Genomic DNA, 13,101 nt, shown 5'->3' on the forward strand with positions numbered 1-13,101 from the left:
TCATTTGTATACTACTGACAGTTTAAACCAAAGATAGATGAACACATGTCCATAGGTTTGTGTACCCAGTAAATTTTATGCTTTTTAAGGGGCCCATTTCAGAACATTTCCTATCCTTTCTCGTCCCTATTGCTATACCACTAGTTCCACTTTGGGAAGGAAGGAGATCCTGCCACCTCTGTGGCACGATTAGTTCCTGGCGATCCGGGTTGTTGGCTCGCTCACAGGACTGGATGGCTTTGTGGCAAGCCTGCTGCTCCCACCATGACTGGTCCCACCCCGACTGGTGTTCGCACCTCACCTTCATGCGGTGCTGACGGAGCCCGGGGCAGCACCCACCGCATGGGAGCGGTGCCAGAGGTGTCACCCTCAGGCCCGGGCTCAGCCCCCAGCTCCTTGGCGAAGGGAAGCCAGGCGCACCACTGTCCCCAAGACGCCGGGCGCGCTATGGAAACAAATGAGGAAAACAAGCCGGGCGCACATCCCGAGTTGCGCCGTGACAGCCCGAGGGGAGGGGAACCAGCCAAGGAAACAACATCCCCGATTAAAGCCGTATTTATTGAGCACCATGCACAGCCTCACGAACAAATCCCTGCCATGTCGCCGCCACCCGCGGCCACCTCAGGGCTCTGCAGCGCCCTCAGAGCCCTGCGGGGACACCCTGCCGCTTCCCGGGGGGGCTCCTCAGCACCCCCCAGCCCCTTTGGGACAGCGTTCCCCGCTTCAGGTGCCTCAGGGCGGCGGGAGGCGGCTGCATCCCTCGCCTCCTTTAAGGCCCCGCTCCCGCCCCGGCTCCGCCCGCCGCCGCTCCCCGCCCCGCAGCCCTGCGGCAGCGGCTCCAGCCCCAGCCCGGCTCGGAGCCGGGGAGCTGCAACCGGGGGCAGGGAGGTGCGGGGGGCCGAGCGGGGCCCCCCCGGCGGCAGCATGTCCACCAAGGCGGAGCAGTGTGAGTGGCGGGGCCGGAGTCCGGGGGCCGGGCAGTTGGGGGGGAGCGGGGGGCGCTGCCCGGCCTCCCCCAGCCGTGGTGGGCATCCCGGCAGCAGCCAGGGGGAGAGGTGTTTTTTTTTTTTTTTTTTTTTTTATAATTAGGGGGCTGCCGCTTTTCTGGCTCTTTCCTAGCCACCATGTTGGCGAGGCGCGGTCGTTTCGCCGGGCCTCTGCCCCCCCCGCCGCCGCCGGTCCTGGTGGCAACCGGTGCGGGGCTGCCGGTGGCCGCGCCGCCGGGAGCCGGGCTCGGTGCCCTCCGTCCTGCCGCCGGCTCCTCGGGTCACCGGGAGGCGTCCCGGCGCTCCTGCAAGCCGGTGCTGAGCTGCTCTAAGGAGGAGGATGCTTGTGTTTTGTCCTTTAGGGCTTGCCGCTTGTTTACCGTGATGGATGGTGGTGCTGTTCAAGTGTTACGTGGGTGCTGGTTTGTTGCTGTAGGGATGTGTGGCTGGCCTCGCAATTAAAGGACGGGCAATGTTCCGGCCGTGCAGCAGCCCTGAGGTGTGCAGCGCTCAGATCTGCACCGCTCTGCGCTGCCTTCCTCCCACCTGAGTTCTGAACTTGTGTCCTTTCCTTCTAATTATGCCTCTTTCACATTGCCCTGTGGGGGGATTTCTGCTGCCCCTTGTCCTACCACTGTCTCTGCCGTTTTTCTTCTTTTCTGTTTTGCCTTCCGTTCCTCCATTCCTGATGTCTGTGGTCTGCTCTATTTGAGCTTCTCTCTCATATTTTTCCCTGTCTTTCCTTTTGATCCCCTTGTACTGTTCTGGAGACTGCGTCTTGGCTCTGCCACATCAGTGTTGCTCTTTGTTTTAAGATTTCTTTGGGATCCAGATTGCAGATCTTTCTTCTTCCTAATGCTTTTTCATGGTGCCTCTAGGTAGAGTATTCAGTTAGTGGAAATACCCTGTGCATTATAACTTCTGTATTTTGTTTACCAAGGTTGCTCTCCTGACTAGTTATTATGGCATTACCAGATGTCTTTCTCTCTATATAATGTTAAGATTCACTCACCTGCAATTTTTGACAAATGGTCTCCAACAAGGATTATGTTGGTGTACGTGCATCACTGTCAGGCAAACCTTCAAACTCCAACTGTTGCTGCTGTTGCTTCTGCCCTGATTGACTGACAGATGAGAACCGGAATGTCTCAAAAAGGAGCCACAAGTTACAATGTATCTGAATTTACCAAGAACAAAACACTGCGAATGAGGAAACAGACCAGTCAATTCAGAAGAGCAAAAAGGCACTGGTCTAAACGTGAATCCATGGCCACCCCACGGCACTTTGGCAGGTTGTATGAAAAGCAGGTAAAATGGTGGCAATGTGGGAAATCATCTTGAGAAGCTTCCCTTCTTTGTGACCACACACATTTTGAATTTCATACTAAGAAATATTGACAGTGGCTTTCATCATTTGACTCACCTCCACAGCATGCCTGAGGTGTTCTTTGTATCAAAAGAGAAATGTTCTTTTCACCTTAAATGACAGTAACTAGCATTTAATTGTGGTAAGTAATGTCCTGGGAAGGCCTGATGCCCACTGTGTTCTTCTCCAGGACAGAGAGCAATCAGAACCATTTTTACAGACTCATAATGGTTTCACTCTTGATTTTGGTAAATGCTTGCATGGGGGCTAGGAAGTTCAGTTAGGTCTGTGTAGATACTAGAGCGATACCTAGCAAAACATCATAGAATAATCTTTTTTTTTTTTTCTCCTTTTTCTTTTTATTTATTTTTTATTTATTTTTTTTCCTCTTTATATGATGATCCTATAACAGTGGCAAAGGAAGTATTTCCACAGAATGATTCTGCATTTTAAAGTGTATCTCTGGGTGCTCAGAAACTTAGAAAATCAGGCCGTTGACATACTTCTGTATCTTCGGGGCTTCCCGAGTTTTGCTCTGGGGCCTCCTTTCAGAAGTGTCTTAGTGTTCTGGCACGCTGTGCTGAAATGGACAGAGTTCTGGGCAGCTCTGGGAGATGAGGCCAAAGCCTTGAGCCTAAAGCTAATGTTAATATTTAGACTTTCTAACTAATAACTAAGTCTTTCTGCTTTGTTATTTTAGCTTACATAATTGTGTGACAGTGCTGAGTAATAGAAAAAAACAGATTTAATTCTTTATGCGAAAAAGATAATTCTAGATTTCCTATACACTTTATTGAAAGAAAGTGGCCCTAGGGAGGTGGACAGTTTTTTGAAATACATATTGACCGGAATTCTGACGTCATCTTTAGCATTTAGCTAATCCAATTCATTTACACATTTCTGGCAGCAGACCATGGCAGCCACAGTAAACTGTGCATCTTACTGTGAATTTTTCTGTGTTGGGTTTTAAGATACATGATCTGTTTCCTTGCAAATATGCCTGGTTTCGTGGTCTTTTTCCCTAGCAAGCAAAGATAATCTCACAAAATACATTTATGAAATAATTATTAAAAACAAACCTAGACTAGATTACAGATACCTTCACCATAGTAAAAGATATACAGTTACCTTTGGAAAAAATAAACACAAAACTGACCTGCACTGTGGGGATCAGAACTGAGATAGTGGGCAGAAAGAATGAAGCATGAGATGAGAAAAAGCAGACTGAAATAAACTTCACCTGTAATCTGGAGTGAAACCCCTGATGTTCAGATGTTATTATCCCAGTAGTTCTGGAGTCTTACAGGAAGCTAGTTCTGACTGGTCTTCCAGAGACGTGGGTAACATACTGCAAAGCATTGTTCGTGTGCCCCAGGCCTGTGTGGTCATTTGGGGGGTTCTGATCTTACTCATAGCTACTCTGAGACAGCATGTGCCCACAGGACAAAACTTCGTCTTCTGGTTTTCTGGGAAGCAAAGAGAAGTGAAGTATAATTAAAATCAATTGATGACACCTTAAAATAATAAGTTTTTAAGGTAAAATGCTTAAAAGTGGGGAGAAATAAACTAAGGATTCATAAGCAATCTTATTACTTTTGCATACGTATTATGTATGGTAGTCTCCCTAGTTTACTTGCTATTTTCTATTAGGCCTCAGCCCTATTGAGTCCTGTAATGGGCTTTCTCCCTGTGATGAAGCAGGGAAGTAGTGTGAAGGAGATGTTTGTCTGTAGAAGCTTCACTTCCTGCAGAATTTGCAAGGGTATGGTCAGTACAGCTGGAAACAGGGGAGAAAGGCTGATCAGGTTAGGGCAATCGAGTGCTGGAAGACTGGGTTTCCCAGTGCAGTTGGTTAGTCTTAAGTAGAGCAGAAAAGAGTTCTGAGTGTGCTCGATTATCTCAGCATGAGACTGGCTTGTGCCAAGTAGGCAATGTCAGGCATCACAACTATGGTGAGTAATCATTCTTCCAATACTAAACAGGGATCTTTGTTGGAAATTGAGAATGCTATTTCTAAAACAAGTAGTCTCAGAAAAGTTGTAGAGCTTCTCCAGCTCTTTGAAATCCCCTCACCTACTTGATCAGACTTCCTAAGACACTTAAATAAACAGCACAGATCTTTTCATACCCACTATTCATTGCATAAAGTAAATTTATGGCATGAAGTAAATTATATAAGCTCTCGCTGTCTTAGCTTTTATCTCTGCTTTGGCTACAGAAATACATGAACCTCCTGTGATCCAGTGAGTCACTTTTTTTATAATGAATCTTGAGATCTTTGGAGACACAAAGATGTGCAGTTTTTATTTTTATTTTTTCATTTGCTAGCACAAAGACAGTCTAAAACAGATGCAGACATTCGCTGCCTTCCTTGCCTTTCCCTTAGCACCTGTGCACTGGGATGTTCAGTATATTCAGTTAAAAAGAGTAGAAAGTTTTTTACAGTTTAATTCTTAAATCTAAAATCTAAAAAGAAAAATCAAGAATGGTAGGAACAGACATGATCCCCTTAACATGTGCAGAAAGCTAAATGCAAGTTTCTGTGTTTGTTTTTTGTCTTCTATGTAGTTGCTTCCAAAATCCGTTACCTTCAGGAATACCACAACCGGGTTCTCCACAACATTTACCCTGTGCCCTCTGGAACTGACATTGCAAATACTTTGAAATACTTTTCTCAGACACTATTGAGGTAAGTTTTAACTAATGCTGTTGAAGAAAAAAAAATGCTAAAGAAGTGTAGGGGGTATTCATTTACTTTGAATTGATTGCAGTATTTAATGGGTCAATGTTCAACCAGAAAGTCAGAGCATAATTGAAGAAACGAATGGTATAAATTCATCTCTTCAGTGGCTGTTGCCCAATTTGCCCAGTTGAGCTGCTTATTGAGTGGCTGATTCTAAAATAAACTTGGTTGATTACACATTTGCTTGGCCCTCCTAAGACTTAAGTGAATGTACAAATATGCTGAACCTGTAAGGAAAGGAGTTAGTGACCTGTAGATTTGTAAAAGTATATACTTATGACCTCCTTGACAGTCCTGGTGCTTTGGGATTGTAGAGTAATGAGCCAGAAAAGCAGGACTAGGTTCTGACTGTGCCATTGTTCAGCTGGTTTCCAGGTTTGGGTTCTGGTTCAGTCCCTTATAACAATATGAACAGACATGAAATTTGTATACAAATCTGGATATGGATGGAAAAACAGATCAGGATTGTTCTGACCAAGGGGTTTGATCTAGTCTAGTATTTAGTGATGATATATAGTGCTAAATACCATATGATTAGAGAATACATTTTGAATAGGAAATACTGCCTCTTGTCTTTCTAAAAAGATGTGAAAAAATGTAAGGCTCAATTAGGAATATATATGCTGCTTTTTTCCATAGTGCCTACCTGGTTGTTTTAAAATTTAATTTTCAAATTGGTTTTAAAGTGGCTTTTGACAGTGAAGATATAATTTTTGTCTGTCAGGTTTTGATTGGTATTAGTTCTTATATCCAGAAAAATACAGTTAAGGCTGCATTTCTCTGTATAGCTTCCTAATTTATACCTAGGAAGGTTGTCAGAAGCTAGTTTGGAAAAACAGCATTTGCCTTATTTGATAAGGAAACATTAATAAAATACAATTTACTATATATTTGTACACATACTCCTATGATGCATACAAGTGGAGAAGCAAGTTTAAACTTGAAAGAATTTCAGTAGTTTGTTCTAACATTCATTTAATGCCAATGTAATGCAATAAGATTCGTGACCCTGTTTATGAGAAGACACAGACAAAAACACTCATTGTCAGTGGAATAGCTATAGTACTGCAATCTTAAAAACACAAAACAACAACAGAAACAACAAAACCTAGAACCAGACAAACAAAGAAACCCAGCACTTATATTAACTTCTGAAAATTTCAAGAGTGGAATTGTTTAACCACTTAAATTTGTTTGCCTTGTCATTGAGAGTGTTGAATAAAACTGTGACAACCACAAGGGCTTTTTTTTTTTTTTTTTTTTTTTTAAAGATTAAAAAAAATGAATTTTTGTCTCATTACACTGTAACAGTGGTGAAAAAGCGTTCAAAGAGTCCTTGAAAAGAACTCTGAGATAGGGTTTTGTTCCCAAATCAGGGTGTTTTAATGGATTATTTTGTACAACAAACACATTTCAATCGCATTTAAGGAAGGCTCTTACTTAAAACAGCCTCTGCTTAAATGTTGTGAACCTGCAAGTCTGACTTTCTTGGTTTAACAGCTTAATTCTGGACATTTTCTCTCTTCTCTTCTCACTGTAACTACCAAGTGTTAGCTACGATGAGATCCATTTCTTTCTGGGCAGAAGTCAATTGAGACAGGGTAGATTTAGAAACTTAAGAAGTATCTCCATACCACCCTGCTGCCTTAATCTTCCGAAACAGTACAGCTGACATGTCCTGTGTGACAAATTCTTCACACTCCATTGACAGTGATGTTTCTGGGCTTGTTGAAGAAGCTTGATAATTACCAGCTATGAGAGCAGATCAGAATCAGGGTAGCAGTTGTACAACTGCTTGGCTCCTCTTCTTTAATTTGTGCTTGGAATGGGACTGAACCAAAATCCTTCATAGATGATGCTGAACCTCATGGGGCAGAAATGCTGTTCATATGTTGTACATAGATTTACACGGTTCACAAATGGCTTTGTCCTTTCCGATCTTGGATCTGATCAGCATCAGCACTAGAAGGATTCCAGAAGTTGCAGCCAGGACTTCGATCTAAATTTATTAAGTGGCCTGCATTCTGATACCTCAGCCAGGTCAGATCCTGGTGACTGGGGAATTTGAACTGTGGGCAAAGCCTTAATGCTATGGTTGAACCAATACAAGTTTATACGCTTGCTGATACTAAGAAAGAAGCTGGATAAAAAAGCAAAACAAAACATACCCTGTATTTAGTGTGGCAGATGGAAAGAAGGAAACTCCCACCCACTGTATGCAGATCTCTGTAAGATTTACCCTAAAACTAAACAGACTGGTTAAGAACTTGTCTTTCTGAAGAGTCTGATCAAACATTTCTTTGAACATTCTGCATGCTGAGTCTTCTTTCTGCCTCCTACACTGAGACTCCATTGCGTAAGTTTTAACATCAGTGATAGAAGTACGTGATGGAGAATAACCTTTCCAGTTTAAGACAGAACATGTGAAATGATTTTGGACTGATCAAAGAATACTGATCAAACAACAGCAAAAACACCCATTGATTTTGAGAGATTTGGGTCTGGCCTTCAGAATAGGTTGCTTGGGATCATCTTCTATTTCAAAATAACTTAAAAAATATTTTCCAGTTTGATGCGTACTCTTATTGCAGCTGAATTTTTAGGATAAGTGTTTCTTGATGAACACGTGTAGTTAAAGGAGTAATGTATACTCCTCAAAGGAGTAACGTATAGTCACAGAAATTCCATATGATGATTGGGTTTTACAGGTGTAGCATTTACTACTTATGATACTTTTTAACTTTCCATGTAATGGGAATGTTGAATGTGTTCTTTTCAGTAGGGTATGCCCACTGTTTTGGATCACATTCATATCTGGTGTCATTCTGCTAGCTATAGTTGGATCATGCAAGGGATTAATTTGTTCCTTTGCTCTGTATGTAGCCTCAATATATCACATGCTTGGGGTGGGGGGATCAGATGTGAAATGACTGAAAAAAAATCAATTCCTTATTTCTATGAACAAACATTACATAAAATCACCATACACGATGCATAGCACATTGATTCATTTAGTTCTTAATTTTCTCTTTGAGCGAAAACATTCCTTTACATTACAGCATGAATTTGTTTCATGCCCTGCTCATTTTCAGTGTTTTTTTTTCCCCCTCATCTGAGGAGTGATCTAAGACTTAAACATATTGCAGAACAGCTCATTCTTTCACATTTTCTTGGAGAAAGGTCTCCACATGTACTTCTAAGTAAAATGTTTTACATAAGGGATAGTTATAAATGCCACTACCTAATTAATGATCAAGCTTGTTTTGCTGCCTTGGTGAGATGCAATTCTCCTGTGGACATTTTAGGAAATCTTTCCTGGAAGATGGTAATTTTGAGATAGATAGATAGGAAAGGTGTACAAATCTTGAAACAAGCCCTGATGGCTTTCATGCATGTCATGAGGCAAGTTCAGTATAGAGTCATGATCAGGTTCTCAGCACGTGCTTTGAGCAGAAACAGGAACAAGCTATAAATATTGGATCATGGTCTTAGGGGGACTTCCTAGATTTTCAGCTTTGACTCTGATTTATTGCCATTATAACATATTGTCTGAAAGTTTAATATTATTTTATCCCTATATTTGGCATGATTGGAGCTGGAATTTGGTCTCACTTCTGTTCCTGAAGTGAACAGAAGGACGCCACTGTCAACATATAAGAATATGTGCCTTGGTTTCTAATCAGACGGGCAATAGCTCCATGTCAGAATAGAAGGGAAGCCTATAGTGCAGGCTTTGCATCACTGCCTTACACTTTTCAAAGCAAGGATTAAATAATACAATAATGTTCTTTCTGGAAGTAAGGGTATTTGAAGTGATGTGTTGGCAAGTAAAAGGATGGATAATTGGTAAAATCTGTTAGAAGACAGAGATGGAATATGATTTAGTATCTTCACATCTATAAGCAAGAGCTGCAGAGTATGGCAAATTAAAAGTCAAGCAAATTAAAAGTTAATATGAAAAAGAGGAATCAGCACTCTGGTCATTTGTTTTTTAAAATCATATTAGATCTTGGGTAATTTCGTGATACAATTTCATAAACACTGTAATAACATTCATCACTCTTCTTGTACTGGACATTGGGTAACAGAAACCAAAATAATTGCCAAATACATAAGGTGTAATAACAATTCAAAAAAAATATCTTAAAACAGACAATTTGACTGTAATCTCTGACTGAAAGTGTGATATGAGATCTGGCTTGTAGTAGCCACTTGGCATAAGACTGTACCTGTGAAAGTGTTTTATATATTTGGTAAATGAATGGCACCTCCTCTTATAAGCACCTTGGCATGAGTTTAGCTTACTTGTGTGAGTCGTTGCATTGACACAGGTGTATCTTTGCTAAGGTGATTATATGGCAGGGATGTCTGTACTGGTAAAGGGGACTGAGATTTCCAGAAGTGCTCCCTCTTGACATAACTCTGCTCTTCATTAGTCAGTGGAAATTTTAATCCCACTCACTTGTCTTAACAGTTTTAATGCTGACTTTGGGAGTGGAGTTAAACCAACAGAAATCACTTTTGGAAATCCTAATTGCTGAGAGATGCGAAATGTGCTTAAAAAAACAAACAACATTGTGTGTGGTTTAATATATTTAAAGTTGTACTATAGGCACATATTAAGATTATGGGCTAACACTATAATTGCCTGATAACTAAAATACAGCACTGCTTAAGTGACAATATATATCTACTTAAAGTAGTTATTAATTTTTCTTTATTAGAAAATTAAATTAACATGCTTACAACCATGTTTACAACATTCTTAAAACAACATAACAAGGTGGTTGACGTATAGCCTCTATTTTGATTCCCACTAAATCCTTTTTATTTTTTGAAATTATCTCTCCTTTAGTTTATAGTGAGTTTTGTTGAATAATAACGTAAGTAGCAGCAGGAATGTATGGTAACATACTGTCTGATCTGCAGTTACGTAATTGGTCTTGCTTGCTTAGCCCTTAGATTTTGAAGGTAACTATTTACCCAAGAAGTGTTTGTATTTGTAAAGTAAAATGTTTCTTCCCTAAACATGAGCAAAATTAAAAACACATAAACAACCATTATCATTAGCTCACAAACATATGCTAAAGACCATCTACTATATATTATTTTACAACTTTTTGAAATGTAGTTTAGTTAACATTTTAGAAATATTATATTATTTCTAAATCCATGTGCCTGTTTAAACTTCATTATCTCAAATGATACTGACTGAGTGGTCATGAAACAGTATCATAAAATACATAGACATTATTTTAATGCAATAAACATGTGATTTTTAAGACTATCTTAACAAACACACATGTTTATTCTTTGCTAAAACATGTTTCTGCAAGTGCCACACCTATATTTTACATGTTTTCAGTTAGTTGGCTCAAAGATTTCATGGCGGGGGGGGGGAGAACACTCAAAATCCTCAAAATATTCTCAGTGCAAAATAGCAATCTGTTTTGATACAGCTATTTTTCTGTAGTGAACACTTTTAATACCTAGAATTTTTCTTAACTGTGAAACATGGGTAGGGCACTGAAACATGCATTTTTATATTTTTGCTCCTTATGAACCAGATAACACATGAGATGCAATGAAAATTTCCATAGATGTCAATTTTTAATTCTTGTATCTTGAAGCATGAAAATGAATGGTTGCTAGATTTGTAGATACACTGGTTTTGGTAGCAATTGCATCTTATGTGGGATGTATCTGGTGTTTTATTATTTGTTTTATAGTGTCATTTCAATGTAATGTGCTGTTCTTTGTGTCTTTGTTGTCTCTTTTTTTTCTTTGTCCCCCCAACAGCATTTTGTCCCGCACAGGGAAGAAGGAGAATCAAGATGCCTCCAATTTGACAGTGCCCATGACCATGTGTCTTTTTCCTGTGCCATTCCCACTCACCCCATCTCTAAGACCACAGGTCAGTTCCATCAACCCTACTGTTACTCGCTCCCTCCTTTACAGCGTCCTGCGAGATGCTCCATCTGAACGTGGCCAGCAAAGTCGTGATGCTCAGTTATCAGACTACCCATCTTTGGACTATCAAGGACTTTACGTGACACTGGTGACACTGCTGGATCTAGTTCCTTTGCTACAACATGGTCAACATGGTAAGCAGGCCCTTGAACCCTTCAGTACGCTTAACTTCAGTGCCGTGAATCCATGAATGATGCATAAATGCAGTAGAAGAGATGGGCCTAAACTGACCTGGATCTGGATTTCAAATCTACCGGGATGTTTATATCCAAGTGTTTGGTTTGTCTTTTTAAAATAAAAGATTATTTATTTATTTATTGTGAACTGTGGATTTGGTTTTGAATTCTGAAGTTGTCTGATTTTCAGTGATATTTTGTGAAGTGTAACTAAAATAATACAAATAGGTCAAAAAAAAAAAATATCTGGAACTTGAATTTGGATCTGCTGGGATATCTTCAAACTGGTCCTATTGGGGTGGCTCTCTAAAGAGGCATGCATTGCTTGAAAGTGTATACATGTCCAATAAGGAATATGCAGATTTAGTGTTTTGGTGAAGGTCCATCTCTGAATAGAACATAAGATATATTTGATTGAAGAAAAACAATGGCTCTAGAGATGGCTTTAAAATATTTCAGGGTAGAAAGGTAGCAATATCTCTGTCTAACTTGCTGAAAAGCAGTATTTTCGTATGTTTTGAATTGGTTCAGCACTAGATTTCTGTGACTGTGTTGTGTTTATATTGTTTTATTCTCAAGTTCTGCAAATGTCTGGTTTGTTAGTCTCTGGCTTTTCATACTGGGGTACAGGAGCTGAGTATTTTTCTCATGTGGTAAAAGTCAAATATTAATTTTCACCATGATATCAGGGTGTATTACATCAAGATGAACTTATATCAGTGTATATAGTTCAGTATAGGAAGTATTGTCATCAATCTCATACACTGCTAAATTCTTTAGCAGGAAATTCTGTTAAATGCTGATTTTCTTTTGAGTTGGCAGCAGCATGTTTTGAATCAAAGATTGCTGCACAAAGAAATGTTATGATCTTGGAAAAAAGGCACTCTTGGCAAATTATAGACCTGTTGACTTTTTCCAGAAATCAAAGTTAATTATCAAAGCAATCTTTTTCTAAGTAGATAACATGGTGGTAATTAACAACCAATGGAGACTTGTGAAGAAAAAATAACACTGAACAAACATAATTTTGTTTTATGGCAGGACAGTGGTTCTCCTGCTGTGGTTTTCTTGTCCTTAGGCAGGCTTTTGTTGCTGTGTCACTTGACATCCTGATGGGCAAACTGGGACATACGGTCACCACTTTAGTGAGGAAAACACTCCAGGAGCAATTACTCATGTCTCATGTCAGTTGGAAGGTATACCAAGAGGGAGTTTTACAGGAGTCTGTGTTGCATCTAGTGTTAATAAATATTTTAAATTTTTACTTGGCTGATAGCAGTGAGAGAAGATGACAATTTACAGGGGATATCAAGATGGTGAATAGCATGTCTCTTATATGAGATTTGATTCAAAATAATCTTGGCAAATTGCATTCTGTTTTGAAGGCTCTTCAAAGAAGAAGTGTAAAATATTATATTTAAGCAAGAGAAATCAAATAAATTAAATGAGGGAAGTAATAGCTTGAAAGTCATACTGCGAAAAGATCTGGGTGTTACAGCAGATCTGAGTCTGACCATAACTCACTAATGTATTAATATTATCCTAACAATATGTAAACACATGCTTTATTAGACACCCAAAGCATTTTTTATTTAGTTAGTTTAATAGCCCTAGCAAGACGTCAGCTGGAGTACAATTTTCAGATTTGTCCATCTGGTCTCAAGAAAGGCATGGACCTTTTGGGAGGAGTCCAGGAAAAAGAAACAAAAACGATCAGAGGTCTAGAATCTGTGAAGAGTGAGGAAAAACTGAAAGAACATTGTTTAGCTTAAAGAAAACTGGAGGGAGACATGATTACAAACATGTAAAGATTGCTGCAAAGAGAAATAAACAAACTATTTGTGTTTAGCATCAGGATAA

General features: G+C 40.0%; 1 protein-coding gene across 8 annotated transcripts in view; it reads left to right on the top strand.

Moving 5' to 3' along the window:
• Window positions 1-812: 812 nt before the first annotated feature.
• Window positions 813-13,101, top strand: part of UNC79 (unc-79 homolog, NALCN channel complex subunit) — a 103,124-nt gene continuing 90,835 nt past the window's right edge. For 6 of the 8 annotated variants that reach the window (XR_014693295.1, XM_084519949.1, XM_084519952.1 and 3 more), the window contains exons 1-3: window positions 813-946; window positions 4,921-5,041; window positions 10,895-11,199. Coding sequence is in view for 7 of the 8 variants with exons in the window: in XM_084519949.1 (XP_084376075.1) it covers window positions 925-946; window positions 4,921-5,041; window positions 10,895-11,199 (448 nt within the window). In the remaining variant the exon portion in view is untranslated. Of the gene's footprint in view, window positions 947-1,117; window positions 1,486-4,920; window positions 5,042-10,894; window positions 11,200-13,101 lie in introns of those variants that run through there. The other 2 variants (XM_084519955.1, XM_084519956.1) reach the window with 2 other exon arrangements.

This window comes from Aythya ferina (genome assembly GCF_964211825.1).
Source record: "Aythya ferina genome assembly, chromosome: 5".
In the NCBI taxonomy this organism is placed as follows: Eukaryota; Metazoa; Chordata; class Aves; order Anseriformes; family Anatidae; genus Aythya; species Aythya ferina.